The 15,290-nt window shown below is 39.3% G+C and overlaps 1 protein-coding gene across 1 annotated transcript in view; it reads right to left on the bottom strand.

Moving 5' to 3' along the window:
- Dcdc1 (doublecortin domain containing 1) overlaps window positions 1–15,290 on the bottom strand; it is a gene marked incomplete at its 5' end in the record, with an annotated part of 398,886 nt that overhangs the window by 329,808 nt on the left and 53,788 nt on the right. The window contains one exon of the mRNA XM_059258913.1: window positions 7,238–7,443. Coding sequence (XP_059114896.1) covers window positions 7,238–7,443 — 206 coding nt within the window. The remainder of the gene's footprint in view (window positions 1–7,237; window positions 7,444–15,290) is intronic.

Below are 15,290 nucleotides of genomic sequence, written 5' to 3'. Positions count from 1 at the left end.
ATAAAAAGCTCTTAGAGAACTTCCAGCACACTAATTATGCATGACCTCCCCTGTCGGAACACATGTTCAGCATCCTTAATCAAACTTTGTTACTCCAGGTGCTTCTTTTTTAATCTCTCTAAGTGTTCTATAAATTATTTTACTAATATTATTGGAAACTCTCTGCTTGTACAGCCACTGGTTTATATGTATGAACATTATGCACTCACAGTATTATAGTTTTAACTGAATTAAGCCTTTCTTAAATTTAAATTTTTCCTTAAGGTTTTATTTGTTTAAGCTTATTGAATTATTTTCAAATTAATGAATGTAGAAAACAACAGAAGTCAGGATTTTCCTGTGGTTTAAAGACACCTCATAAATCCTATGACTTATATCAAGACATATAATAAGTAGTTGCTTGAATACTTACATGAACATTCAGTGATAACATGAAAGAATAATTAATGAGATGTTTGCATATGAACACAAGACCATATTTTTGTTTTCTAAAGCATATTTCCTATACATAGATGACTTTTTCTGCAAACTTGAAGGTGCTTTCGATTCCTGACTTATGAACTATGAGTTTATCCTAATCTAGCAACCTGAAGTCTTACTTCCGATGGAGTTAGTTTTTTCTTTTCCAACAATCAACAATATAAGAAGCATAGAAAAACCAAGAAACAACACTATGAAAATTCCATGTTTTCACACAAAGAACTAAGAATTTGTTTGAGGAAACAATGTTACACAGATATGATTATTATATAACATATCAAAATAACAATCTCATGGTACACATAAATATTTACTGCTTTATGCACTAATTAAGAGCAAAAATATTGAAAACCAATGGAAGGAGAGTTGTTAAGTCTTAGTGGTATTGGGACTCATTTGAATATTTGTGAATATTTAGATTTCCCAGCTCCATGGCAAAGACATTCTCAACTCAACAGGCTTAGAGTGGAATGAATCCTATACAGAAACCAGAGAAGTCTGTTGCAGATGTTCTGTGTATCGTAAATGAGAACACTGCTTGTAGGAAGTGTGGCAGAAGGAAGTATTCTCTTCCTATTTAATTAATATGATGTTATGTTTTCTTCACATTAAAATATGCAATATCAAGAGACTCTCCAAAAACTGTCAAGTGTAATAAAAAGAGATTATTGAAATGACTTTTATTTAACAATCCATTGCAAATATCAAATAAAAAATAAACACTTAGACTCTTTTCCTTAAAAAAAAAAAAAGAAGATAACTTAGTAGTAAATAATTTAGCAGAAAAATTGAAACAAGCCACAAAACTGAACTGGATTTGTATCTCAGAACTTCTGACTCAGAATTTTGACAAATCAGGTACTTGCAAAACTTTGGTTAAATCAGATGGATTCCATGAAAACAACTACATCCTCAGCTACCTTCCCTTCCCTTACACCAAACCTTCCAGAAGCTAGCCTTTTTCATCACGAAAAACATCGCATCTTTCTCTGATGAGTAATTCAGAAAACCTGGGAACCAGATACCCCAGGGAGACCTGAGAGGGAAGCTAGTCTATTTAACAAGGGGAGTAAATGCACGTACTTACACTACACATAATCTCCTCCACTTGATTACTGGCTGGCCTGCTGAAATTGGCGGGTTCTGTCTGCTGACAGAGACAGAGGTCTACAGACAATGACATCTAAGTACCTCATGCCGAAGAAAAATTCAAGTCCAGAAAACCCATCCCTTAAGATCCTGTAAAATCTTCTAGGAGACCCATTCCTTACAAAGACATATTTGTGTCCACTAGAAATTTAATCCATTTTTGAGTCCTTCATTCTTAACTACTGATGGAGGATTAACTCATATTTAATGAAAGTCGTAAGCTAACATAAAACATTAATGCTTACTGCAAAAGAGGATGGACCTGAGTTAGGATTCCCAGAACCTACGTAAAGCCAGAGGTGGCAGTGTGCATCTGTAATGCCAGTACTCTGATGAGAATCCCTGGAAACTCAAGGGACATCTAGGAGGGCACCGTGGCAAGCAAGAGAGTTGTGTCAAACATAGTGGATGGTGAAAACCAACAACTGAAGTTGACATTTTAACTCCACATGTATACCATAGCATTTACACACACACACACACACACACACACACACACACATACACACACACATGAGAAGACACCTTAAGGGGAAGGAAACAGTAGAATATAGGTAAGACAGGTATACTGTGGTGGGAGAGATTAAATCTGTAAGGGAGAGAGGATTGGGGAGATACGTATTCAGGTTGGGGGAGTTAACCAAACTGAAGGGAGTTTGAAAAAGCCATATGGAAACCTACTATCTTTGAGCCAAAATAAAAAACATAAAAGAGAGACTGAAGGAAGGCATCCTGCATGGTAGCTAATGCTATCCGTAGAAGCAGTGGCACCTAAATGAAGTTTCCAGTCTCAGGTGTGGACTCCTCTATAGCATTTCTCAGGGAAGCCTCAGAGGCTCCCCAAACAACTCAGGCCCTGTCAGTTCTCCTAGTTGTCCACTAGAAGTAGAGAATATGACCACATTGCTGAAGCTGCCTCACATCTCAGTTGTGAGACACAGAGGAAGCGATCTGGAAAAGAAATGGAAACCTTTCTACTGTCTAGCTTTTGAAGTCCCAGAATGCTAGGCAGGTTGTTGGAGGAGAAAAAGCCTCATTGTTCTTATCTAGATGTGAATCTATTGTGCCAGCGTGTAGGTAAGATGTGCCCATTTGTGCAAAAAGTGGCATGATTGTTATAGGGATAACCAACTGCTCTCCAATTGGATTTGAGGTCCACACCATGAGAGGGAATTCATACCTGATACTACAGGACCAGTCCAGCCCATTCCTAGTGAGGTCATAGGCTCAAGTAGGGAGACTAAATTAACATAGCATTAAACTGTCTTCTCACTGTGTACGTTCACACACATTTACAAACGCTACCCTCAGCCTTAATCAGAGAAGCCCCTCTTTACAGTGAACATCATGAATGCAGAGTCATAGCTGCCCAAGATGCTGAGAATAAACAGTGGTTTAGTGTTCAGTCCTAAATAAACATTTACACCACACCCTCTAAGACTTGGGGAACACAGCAGAAAAGGGAGTAGGAAACATGTCAGAACCTGAAGAGAGGGTGAAGACTATGAAACACTGTCCTCTGGAGTCCATATAACACTACAATCACAAACTCAGTAGTTCGCTGTCAATAGTTATTCATAAAAAGGGGAGGAGCTTATAGGGACACTCCTCTCCGCTGAACTGTTGACTGCTGATGGGTACTTACTTCTAGTTGCATACTCACTCAGGAGATACTACATAAACCCAGTGGAGCACAAAACAAACAAACAGCAGAGTATAGATACGGGGGCGGGTAGATGGAGGTGGCAGAAAGGAGAGAGGGAGTGAAGGGAGGGAGCGGTCAGTATATATTATGCACATGTATGAAATTGTCAAGTAAAAACTAAATTAATAAAAATCATCAAACTAAACCTCCCAGACAGGAAAACTCTGTTTATTTCATATGACTTACACTTAGAAAGTAGAAACTACAAAATCAGAACAGTAAGAGTAAATAAAGAAAAAGGATATCGCCAAAGGGATAATCCAACAAACTGCTCAAGAGATAAAGATGTCACTTTATACACTGAAAAAATACCTACTCTGACTGAATAACCAGCAATTTATGGGGGAAAATTATCTCTCAAGATCTGGAAAAAATTTACCTTTTGAAATGTCATTCTTTGGAAGTAAAAAGATATGCACAAGAGAGGAATGCATACAGAGGGGAGCTTGAGGACCAGGAAAGAGGATGTACACAGAGAAAGAAAAAGACCGCCACTCCAGGTTGGAGGTGATGAGAGACCCCGAGACAGAGGCCACAGAATGACCACTGTAAACTAGAGTGAGGGGAGCAGGGATCTCCTGCATTGTTTCATTCACTTCATTAATTTTTCATTGTTTTCTTCAAAAGTATAATTTCATGACATCAATAAAGTTTATATAACATGAAGTGAAAATAAGAAATAATTATTAATCTCTGAGGAAAAAGTATTTTTCATAAAGGAGATGTTCTTGTGTGTAATATCCACACAATTTAATATGTCTTTGACAATTAATCTAAGGGACTATTGGGAAAGAATAAAACTTTTCCACCAGTTTTAAAAAGTTAAAAATCTCAAGCTTTTCATTTTCCATTAACTTGACATCTCATGACTACAGATTTTAAATTCCTTTTTCACCCCATGAATACACACATTTAAGAAGTATCCTATAATAATGGGTATTATGTGCTCACTAAAGCTGTGCCTAGGAATTCTAAAAGTAGCAAATTATAGATTCAAATCTATATGTAATAATTCCGGTACTCCAGAGTTTACTAGAGAATATTATTATCTTGGCCTTCCTTTCAAATTTCTTAATTACTTAACTTCATTAAAAATGAATAGATTTTCTGCTGATTTCATACTTATTATTAAAGCAGCCTCCTCCTTTGCTGAATCCTGAACTCTCAGAGGACTTTTCTGAGTTAACCACCTTATTTTACCACCTGACCTCAGTCATTTTTCTTCATCCTTTTTTTATTTCTGCTCCTTAGTTCACATTTATTTAATTTATAAGTAGGGCATGATCCTATGATTATCAAAAGTGCTCTCAAGATGAAAATCTTACTGAAAAATTACAAGCTCGCTTTAGTGTTTCTTTCTAACATGTTCTTACTCCCAAGGCCAGCATTTCATTACCCATAGTCTACCATTTTATTACCCATAGTCCAGCATTTCATTACCCATAGTCCAGCATTTCATTACCCATAGTCCAGCATTTCATTACCCATAGTCCAGCATTTTATTACCCACAGTTCAGCATTTCATTACCCATAGTCCAGCATTTTGTTACCCACAGTTCAGCATTTCATTACCCATAGACCAGTATTTTGTTACCCATAGTCCAGCATTTTATTACCCATAGTCCAGCATTTCATTACCTATAGTTTTGGTTTTAACTTCACTCTCCAAATTATATTTAGGCAAATATATTACAAACATATGAGTAATGTTCTATCATGAAGTTTATGAATTATAAAATTTCTTTAAACTCCACAAATTATAAGAAAAAAGAATTGATTTCTTTATCATCTATTTTAAATAACTTGCTCAGTGATGACAAAAAACAGAAGTGACAGTTTTATTTATATACAAACTTTCAGCTAAGAACATGTCCCTGTAAGATGATTACTAATTCATTTTTATGACCACTACATAGAATTACAGGCTGAACTAAACTCAAGATGATCTCTAATCTAGTGCCTATCTACAAGAGTGACTATATTTTAATAATCTAAAAGATATATATCCTTCCTTATTTTTCAGAATCTCTGGGGAAGGCATTACAGTAATCTTTATAATTTGATCTATTGATTAATATGCCATCTTTTATTCATAATCTAAACCTGCAGGTAAAAGGAAATAAAGGCCAGACTTCCTACATCCTTGGTAGTTGCTTATCCTAGTTAGTATTACTATTGCTGTGATGAACACCATTACCAAAGCAACTTGGGGGAAAAGGAAATAAATTTGGATTGATTTCCACATCACTGTTCATCACCAAAGGAAGTCAGAACAGGAAATCAAATATGGTAGGAACAGATGCAGAGGCCATGGAGGGGTGCTGCTTATGGGTTTGTTAGCCATGGCTTGCTTCGCCCACTTTTTTATAGAGCCCAAGACTACCAGCCCAGGGGTGACCACACTCACAATGATCTGGGCTCTCCCCTATCAATGACTAATTGAGAAATTTCCCTACAGGCTAGCCAACAGCCATATCTTTTTCGTCCTGCTCTCCAATGACTCTAGCTTTTGTCAAGTAGACATAAAACTAGCAGGCGCAATGTTGTTTAGTGACTGTGGTTATAAAACAACCATAAAATAAGTAGCCAACCATTCACTTGTTTTGAGCAATATACAAATTAAAACAGTTCCATACAATGAAAGTGTGCATACCAAAGATGGATACCTGTTGAGTTCATACTAATAAGAAAAATAATTTCTATTAGATGTGTATTTATGAATCCTAAAGATGAAAAATAAGAAACATTTATTGGGACATTTCTGATGCCAGGCATCATACTCTAAGCATTACATGAGAGTGATTCTTTGTACAAACTCTGTGAAGGGAGTAATACTGTTATTCCCCTTTTTTGGTGATGGAACTGAGGCCCAGTGAAGTGCAGTAATCCAAGGGAGGTCTCATAATCAATGGGTAGTAGAGTCAGAATGCAAACCTAAACGTGATGCTGTGTCCCTGTCTCTAATATATAACTAAAGAATTATAGCTCCTCTTATTACTAAGATGATTAAGATTAATAAAAATCTACATATAAAATATATCTTCAAATTCTCATTAGTTCCTTGATAACCAAGATGATGTGGGGGGGCTGGAGGAATGGCTCAGTGATTAAGAGCAAATAGTGCTGGGAAAGAGCACCGAGTTTGGTCCCCAACTCCCACATCAGGTTGCTCACAACTGCCTGTAACTCTAGCTCCAGTAGTAGTCAACACCTCTGGCCTCCACAGGCACCTACACACACACACACACACACACACACACACACACACACACACAGATAGATAGATAGACAGATAGATAGATAGATAGATGATAGATAGATAGATAGATGAAAATAAATACCTCTTTAAAGAAATGACCCAGAAAGAACAAAAAACTTCTGAAAGACATACGTTCATATTTTCATGACAAGTTGTATTTCAAACTCAATTGTTTTTAAGTGTGCTTATTACATAATTTTCCCAGGTCTATCCAAATTTATTCCTTAAATTTATGTAACTATTTTAAACATAATTTCAGAGTTTATTTATACTTTTAAGAAATACATAGTGTTTTTAGGTTTTATGATAAATTAAAAGAGGCAGTTTGGTATTTGAAGATATGTTAGACTAGCTTCAATATCTTATAGAATATTGAACCAACTAGAAACCTCCTCCTAGTGTAAATGTAACTTTTTATTAGGAAAATGGTCAACTATGTCGACCAAGTAAATGTCATTGTTTTGTTAAGATAATTCATGTTGTCAATGCTATGAGCACACTTCTAAACAGGTGAATACTTCAGTTAATATGTAAAGCCCTCTTAATACTTCAGTTTACCTTTTGACATGGTTATTTAAAGTCAATATGCGTCAAAAGCCATAAACTTTGAAATTTGATTCATAATTCAACTTCAGAACAGTTACCTTTCTCATTGTTTCCTTTTCCACTGTGATCTCATGCCCATCCTGCCCCAGGCCATTCTTAAAGACTAGAATTCGTACTGAGGTCTTCTGAGCAAGTGTCTTCATCCTTCTGGAAAGTACGGGCTTGGTTTTCTGTCTTTTGACATCAGTGGGAAGCATCAACCCATGCATTGTCCAAGTCACTTTCTTCGTTAACAACAGATGGTCTAGAAGATAGGTTGTTGGTTTTTTTTAATTCAAGTCAGTATTTGGCATCAGAATTTAAAGATGGACACATCATGCTTCCCTTCTCCCTATTTCCTATGTCATACACACTGGCCAGTCTCCATTTAGATGCTGGTTTTCTGAAATGTTACCCCCAGCCTCTCCAGCTTCCCACTAGCCATGACATAAGCTATAGCAAGCTGTCTGCTCTGATCGCCTGCATAAATCATCATTTCTGAAGGGAACAGATGTTCAGGCTATGAAAGAGTAATACCACAATTTAGTCCTAATTAAAATTCACCTTAGCATGTCTCTATCCCTGATCACATGCACCTGGCATCAAGTGTCCACTGAAAGGGTCCAGTGTCCTTTGCTACCACAAAACAACATGAGACATGAACTCTTGTGTTCTTCCCTTTGGGGAAACTCCGTTTCTCCTCTAATACATTTTCTTTTGCTGTTGCTTTAGAGCTGATGACCTCTAATCAGTGACCTTCCACGGCACTTCTGTGAGGAACAGGGAGGTGCTTTCTAAACTACTTCACTGAAAGTGAAGAACAGCTTTTCATTAACGGTTTACTTTGACCTAGACATTTTCAAAGACATGTGCAGGGATTTCACTTTGAAACTCCCACTAATATTAATGGGAATGCAGCTAAATTACTATGTTAGGCTCCAAAAAATATATGGGTAGAAACAGGAATGCAGTACATTACATACTAAGCTTCTGTCTGTCTTCCTCTCTTTTTAAGAGGTTTCATTTCATAAATAATTTTTACCTAAACCATTTATTTACCTTACTCATGCATTCAATTTGCTTTAGATCTTATTTTTAAATCACACATTATATAGAAACACAATGATGCCTCCATCTGTTCTTATTTATACTAATGAGAGAAATATGTCTATTTATATACACCTAAGAATACCTAATTTACCTATTTGCCCAAATTTCTAAATAATCATTCTCTGTTAGCACTTGCCATGAAGGAAATGTGATTCCTTTTACCTAGAAATGGTGCTTTTGTATATGCGCATTGTGATTATAGCAGCACTATTGGCGGCTGAAAGGTAGAAACCAAATGCCTATCAGTGGACGAATGGATAAACTATAGAACATACACACGGTGGGATATTATCCAACCATAGAAAAAAATGCAATGCTGAAAAATGCTACAACAAGGATAAACCTAAAAAAACACTGCACTAAGTGAAAGCAGAAAAGTGATGTATGATTCCATTTATATGAAATATTAAGAATTTAAGTAAACCCATAGAAAGAGAACATAAGTAGAGTTACCTGGAGCTGAGAAGAGAGGGGCATAAAGAGAAACTAAGTGAAACAATCTCACCAGAAACGACTGCAGAAATAAGACTTAGACAATTCCAAGAACTACAGGCAAATAAGGACTGCTGGGAGAAGGAGAACTAGCTTTTCCTGGGCAGGACCCCCCTCATTGGTTGTCCAATGCAGCAAGCAGACTTGAAACTATAAACACAGTAACCGCAAAAACAGACTCAGCAGGTTGTATTTATACATATTTATATTTGTGCATATACATACATCCACACAAATGTATGTAACAATAATAAAGAAAAAAATGGCTACCAACGTGAGAGTAGTACATGGAAGGGATTCGAGGGAAGATAGCTGGGAGGGATTGGAGGAAAAAGGGGAAGGGAAAGTGATGTAATTCTATTTCAATTAAAAATATATTTTTAGCAAAGCGGATCTCTGTGAGTTCGAGACCAGCCTGGTTTATAAAGTGAGTTTCAGGACAGCCAGGACTGTTACACAGAGAAACTCTGTCTCAAAAAACTAGAAAAACAAACAAACAATTTTTAAACAAAATATGAAAAAAGGCCCAGGGTGACATGCATGTTTATAATTCCAGCACTGGAGAGGTAGAGACATGCTGGCCAGTCAGTCTAGCTGAATTACAGCTCCAGGTTAAGTAGATATGCTATCTCAAAAAATGAGGTGGAAAGCAATTGAGGAAGGTACTTAACATCAACCTCTGACCTCCACATGCATGAGCACATGTGTGCATGCTCACACAGTTCTAACATATTCAAGTCATTCTATCAATGTTAGCACCCCCTACTTCCTGCAGATCTACAATAAATTTTTACATCAGGACCCAACCAGAATCTATAAACCATGTGGGCAGAGGGGATTGCAAGGAACTTGTTTTGTAATTGAAAGGAATAGTTGAGCCACAATCAGGGACAGTGTGCTTAGCCAAAGACTCATTAGCAATGGCAAGAAACAGAGCCCAACAAGGCCAGAGAGAGAAAGTATTGTGTCTGGACTTAGAGACCCAGTAAGGGGGTCCCTTTGTATTACTTTAGCCATGGCCAGGACCAGCATGAAGCAAGCAAAGTTCCAAATAGTTTCTAAAACAAGCCTTGATTTTAATGAAGTTGAACAAATTACTTATAAGTTATATGATTTATATTTATTAAATTTTTTCACATATTATCTCCCCTCCCCAACTCCTCCAAGATCCTTCTCACCTTCTGACCTACCCAACTTCATGTTCTTTCCCTTTTTCTCAAAAAAAAAAATGACAATCAAAACAAAAAAAAAGTCTCTATCTCCATCTCTCTCTCTCTCTCTCTAGTGCGTGCACACAAACATAAAACAAACAAACATGGAACCTGCTTTTTGTTGATCACTACTCCTGAGCTTGGGGCCTGTGATTGACAGTCCATTGGAGAAACCTGACATGCCTTCTGCCAGCAGGTGTCAATTGCAAACAGCTTCTCAGTCAGGGATGAGACCTGATGCTACTCCCCTTTCTCAGCACTGGGATTTTGTCCGAGTTGAACCTGTGAAGGGATTGTGTGTGCTGTCATGGTTACATATGCATTTTTAAGGTATTCCTACTTTCTGGATTTTTGTTGATACTGATAAACATGGGAAAACTCAAGTTTCCATTGTTTTTCTTGTCTCTGTCTCCTGGGTTCTGGGATTATAGGCATGTGCTGTTACAACCCACTCAAAATACACAAAATTTTATAGAACTAAAGAAAGTTTAATTTGTAATAAAATAGTACTAAGGTGGGTAAAACATGTTAGTGCTTTATTGAATAGGCAACATAGCTGAAAGTCCAGAGTGGGAGACCTGAATCCAGATCCTTTGCACCTGCATCTGAGCCTTACCTCCTTCTGTAGCTCTGGAACTTTTGGGTGGGGGAGCAAGGGAACTCTATCTGATTTTACTTTCAGTAATCTGGATGTAGGTGACATTGCCTTGATTTTGTGGATGGAGAGAATGAGACTCAGATGAAATAAACAAGTAGATCTTTAAGTATATAGAACAGGTATATCTGAGAAGAGTCTCAGCTGGATGACTGCATACCCTTCTTCCCCAACTGTTAGACTGTGTGTTTCCTCCAGTGCATAAGATTTGACTCAAGTAACGAGGAATTCTCCTAATTTAAAATGGCCAGATTTCCCTGTTCCTTACCAGCTGCACTAGAGAGAGTGTGCCCTGCACCTTGCCTGGGCAGCACAATGGAGCTGACCCTGTTAGCAGAGGTTTGGGTGAGATGGCCCCAAGGATATGAATATAGGAGAGCTGGCTCCACTATCTCCACTGGCTCCACTTGTCTGTCATGTGACATTCTCCCTTTCCTTGCCTCTTGCCAGCAGCAGCAGGGGGAAGAGCTGGTCAGGCCCTTACCAGCTGCAGTACTCTGGAGAGCAGGCCCTGCACCTTGCCTGGGCAGCAGAGTAGAGCTCACCTTGAGAGGGGGGAAAGCTGACCCAGCCCCACCTCGTCTGCCATGTGGTGGCATGGATGAGGGATAGATGTCCCCACCACCACCTCCTGTGGTGGGCGGGAGAGCTGGCCTTGCTCTGTACCAGTTGCATCACTCAGGAGAATGGGCCCTGAACCTCAGATGGGCAACACAGTAGAGCTAGCCCTGTTGGAGGGGACATGGGTAAGCCTGCCATGAGGGTGTAAGAGCAGGAGAATAGGCCCTGCCCCTTGCTGTCTGCTGCATTAGGTGAGCGGGCAGGGGCAGTGCTGGAGAGCTCACCCTGGTGGTGAGGATGAGTAAGATCCAGCAGGCTGACCAACCTAGCTACCACCCAGGCCCAGAACCAGGGCTATGAGGTAGCCCACCCCAACATCCACCCCATCTATGAACTGCTGCAGCATGTGAAGGGGCCAGTCCTGCAGATCCAAAGGTGCAGGATCTCCATGACACAGGGCAACAACAGGATATCCAAGAGGAGTCCCAGTGAGAGCCCAGTATCAATAGCGTAGCAGAAGCCAGAGGCATCTAGCCAGACCAATGACTCATTGCAATGAACACTTGCAAATAAAGAAGTATGGACTAAAGGGTATACTGTGTGACTAACTGGGCCACACTACAACTTCCATGACAAGACTTTTTTCTTTTAAATTTAATTTAATTTTAGGGGGAGGGTTGCAAGGGCAGATATGAAAGGACAGAGAGATGAATGGGATTGGGATGCATAATGTGAAATCAATAAAAAGTTTTTAAAAAATGAAAAAATAAAATGGCCAGATTTCCCATGCATCATAACATAGCTGTGGTGATATATTGTATACCCTAATAAAGCTTGCCTGAGGATTAGAAGACAAAGCCAGCCACTAGATTAGACATAGAGGCCAGACAGTGGTGGCACACACCCTTAATCCTATCACTCCGGAGACAGAGATCCCTTTGGATCTCTGTGAGTTCAAGGCCACATTGGGAACAGAGTCAAGCAGTGGTGGCACACATCTTTAATCCCAGTACTGGGAAGTACACACACCTTTAGTCCTAGGAAATGATGGTGGGGTGGAGAAAGGTACATAAGGTGTGAGGAAACAGGAACTAAAGCAGTTCAACTGAGACCCTTCCAGGTGAGGACTCAGAGGATTTCAGTCTGAGGAAACAGGAATTCACTCTCTTTAGACTGAGGATTTTGTAGAGGTAAGAACTAGTGGCTGGCTGTTCTGTCTGCTTCTCTGATCTTTCAGCTTTCACCGTGATATCTGGCTCTGGGTTTTTTATCATAAGACCATTTAAGAGTCAAACAACACAGCACTATCTAACTGCTTTTATTATATTATCTAATATAATATATACTATCTAGCCACTTTATTACAGTCACCATAAAAGCTGCTGTGACTCCTATAGATCTTTGAGTCTCTAAGCAAGCAGAATGGGGTAACTTATAACAGAAAGGTTCTCAATCTCAGCAACGAGGGTCATTTCTATATTTTTTGTTGTGGGTGTGTCCTGTGTATTGTGAAATGTTCTGAAACTTTCCAAGCCCCCTTTGCACTAGGTGCCCAGTATCACCTTGTCATTTGGGGCAAATGAAAATGTTACTTCTGCTTGGGAACAACTGCAATAGCAAAATTTGAGGTAAGCTCCTTTAAGGGCCAGGAGTGCATATCAGTTATTAGCACACACCACTTCTTTTCTGACTCCAAATCTGCTGAGGTGTTCCCCATCCCCTCTCTGTTAGGCCGTGGCCCCTGAACTCCACACAGTACCATGTTCTAGAATGAGCCTTCTTTGCCCTCTTCGGGTTTCCCACCTATGTGCCCCTCATTTTATTGAACTACAGTATCTTTGCATATGTATGTCAACTAGACTTTGAGTATGTCTAGGACAAGCAAAATGTTTTGGCCTTTGAACCACTGGTATCTGGGTACATTGTAAACAATGTGATTACTGTATATTTAACAAAATAAGAATATGTTCCTTCCTGAGTAGCCAACATCAGACACAGTGCATGGGACTCTGCAACGCCCAACAAATACTTGGAAAATATGTTAGGTCAGAGAATGCCTAGCACCCCAGCAGCTACTGTGTTGATATTAAGCAATATTTTTACTTGGTAAATGTTGATTTGTTTTCTTTGTGTGTAGAGAAAAAAACTAGACATTTATATTCCTGATTAACCATTTCATTGTTGTGGTTTTCTTGATGTATTGTGGAGAATAACCCAGATAATCTGAGGCAAAAATGTCCAAAGGCTCGGTGTACACTATGTATTGGCTTCGGATTATAAAACTTTGGGGCCGAAATAAACTTTAAGCATTATTGGCTTTAAACATAAAAGTGCATCCGTTGGTAAAATGCTTGCCCCACAAGCATGAGAATCTATTTTTGGATTCCCAACACTCACAGAACAATTGTGGAACAGTTGTCTCATATTTAAATTTCAGTATGGGAGAAAGAAAAAACCAGGAGGATCCCTGGGGCTTGCTGACTATCCAGTGTAGACAACTGGTGAGCTCCAGACTCAGTGACAGATCCTGTGTAAAAGCAGTAAGGTGAAATAATGATTGAGGAAAGCAGAGAATGTTGGCCTGTGCCCTCTACTGTTGTGGAATATTAATTTAAGATGTGTTACAATGTTTATGCTGTGGAACATTTGTTTAATGATACAAAGATGTGTTGCATTCTCTAATGTTGCATTTGTTTAACTCTGTGAAGCTGTGTTACTCTGCTTGCCTAAAACACCTGATTGGTCTAATAAAGAGCTGAACCACCAATAGATTGGCAGGACAGAAAAACAGGTGGGGCTGGCAGGCAGAGAGAATAAATAGAGAGGCGAGAACAAAGAAGATCAAGGAGCAAGAAAAGGAGGAAAGGACTCAAGGGACCAGCCACCCAGCTACACAGCCAGCCATGGAGGAAGATGTAAAGAAAGGTATATAAAATAGAGAAAGGTAAAAGCCCTGAGGCAAAAGGTAGATGTGATAATTTATGTTCAGAAAAGCTGGCTAGAAACAAGCCAAGCTAAGACAGGGCATTCGTAAGAAAAAAAATAAGCCTCCGTCTATTTATCTGGGAGCTGGGTGGCAGGCCTCCCCAAAATGCAAAAGAGCCAAAAGAGCAAAAGAGTGTAACAACCAACAACACTTTACATTTTATAATAATTTACCCAAATACTTACTAAATAAGCACATATTGCCCATCTCCCCCGCATTCCCTGTTGTGGACACTGTTCTCAGAAAACTGCAGTTAGTTAGTTCTTGGTCTGAGAAGAAAGGAAGACAGCATGTTGTGTGGCAGGTGCTGGGTCAGAAGTATGCAGGAACTGAAGAAACACGGAGCAGAGGCACCTCCCAGAATTCAGTGGTCAAAAGGCCTTAAAAAGGCAGGTCAGGAAGGATGAGAGGACACATTCAATAAGAAAAAAAAAAATAGAAAAGCAAAATGTAGGAGGAAAAAGTAGTGTAGGGTGAAGGCTGAGTCATGTGGCACAATGAGAGGACTAAACACATTATGCCAGGGACAGAGCAGAGGTGGCAGGAGGTTACTGGCTCTGTGCCTCAGAAGAAGCACTGAGAAGTGCCACATCGCTTAAAGCAGGTCCTTCTAGACTTTTAACCAACAGAACTATTCAAAAATTCTTCCCTTGAATTACAGAAAATTCATTTTGCAACAGGGGGCAGGGGGAGAAGAAAGTTCTAGAAATCTGTCTCAAAGTGTAGACCACAGAACTCTCATATGAGAACAGAAAACCCAGGGAACCCTTCTGTTGAGAGAGATGAACTCATGTGTTTACATCATAGCTCTGAAGACATGACTTCAAATCAAAAACCGTGGTCAGAAAGCTGATGGCAACAGTGCACATATTACCTCTAAAGTCAAGAAGAAAGAGCAGCAGCCTGGGAGGTCTGCGGAGCTGAAAAGACTTGACTCAGCTTTAGCCCCACCCACCACCCACCCCCCACCCGGATATCGGAAGGTGGGAGTGGCCAGTGTGAGCACTAACAGAACCCTGTTAGTGACTCTAGGGTGTATGAGGCAACAAGCCAGGCTGAGTACTAAAACAAGAACCTTAATTCTATCCAAATTTACT

The sequence above is a fragment of the Peromyscus eremicus genome, chromosome 4 (genome assembly GCF_949786415.1).
Source record: "Peromyscus eremicus chromosome 4, PerEre_H2_v1, whole genome shotgun sequence".
In the NCBI taxonomy this organism is placed as follows: Eukaryota; Metazoa; Chordata; class Mammalia; order Rodentia; family Cricetidae; genus Peromyscus; species Peromyscus eremicus.
This window is presented reverse-complemented; position numbering and strand designations above follow the sequence as displayed.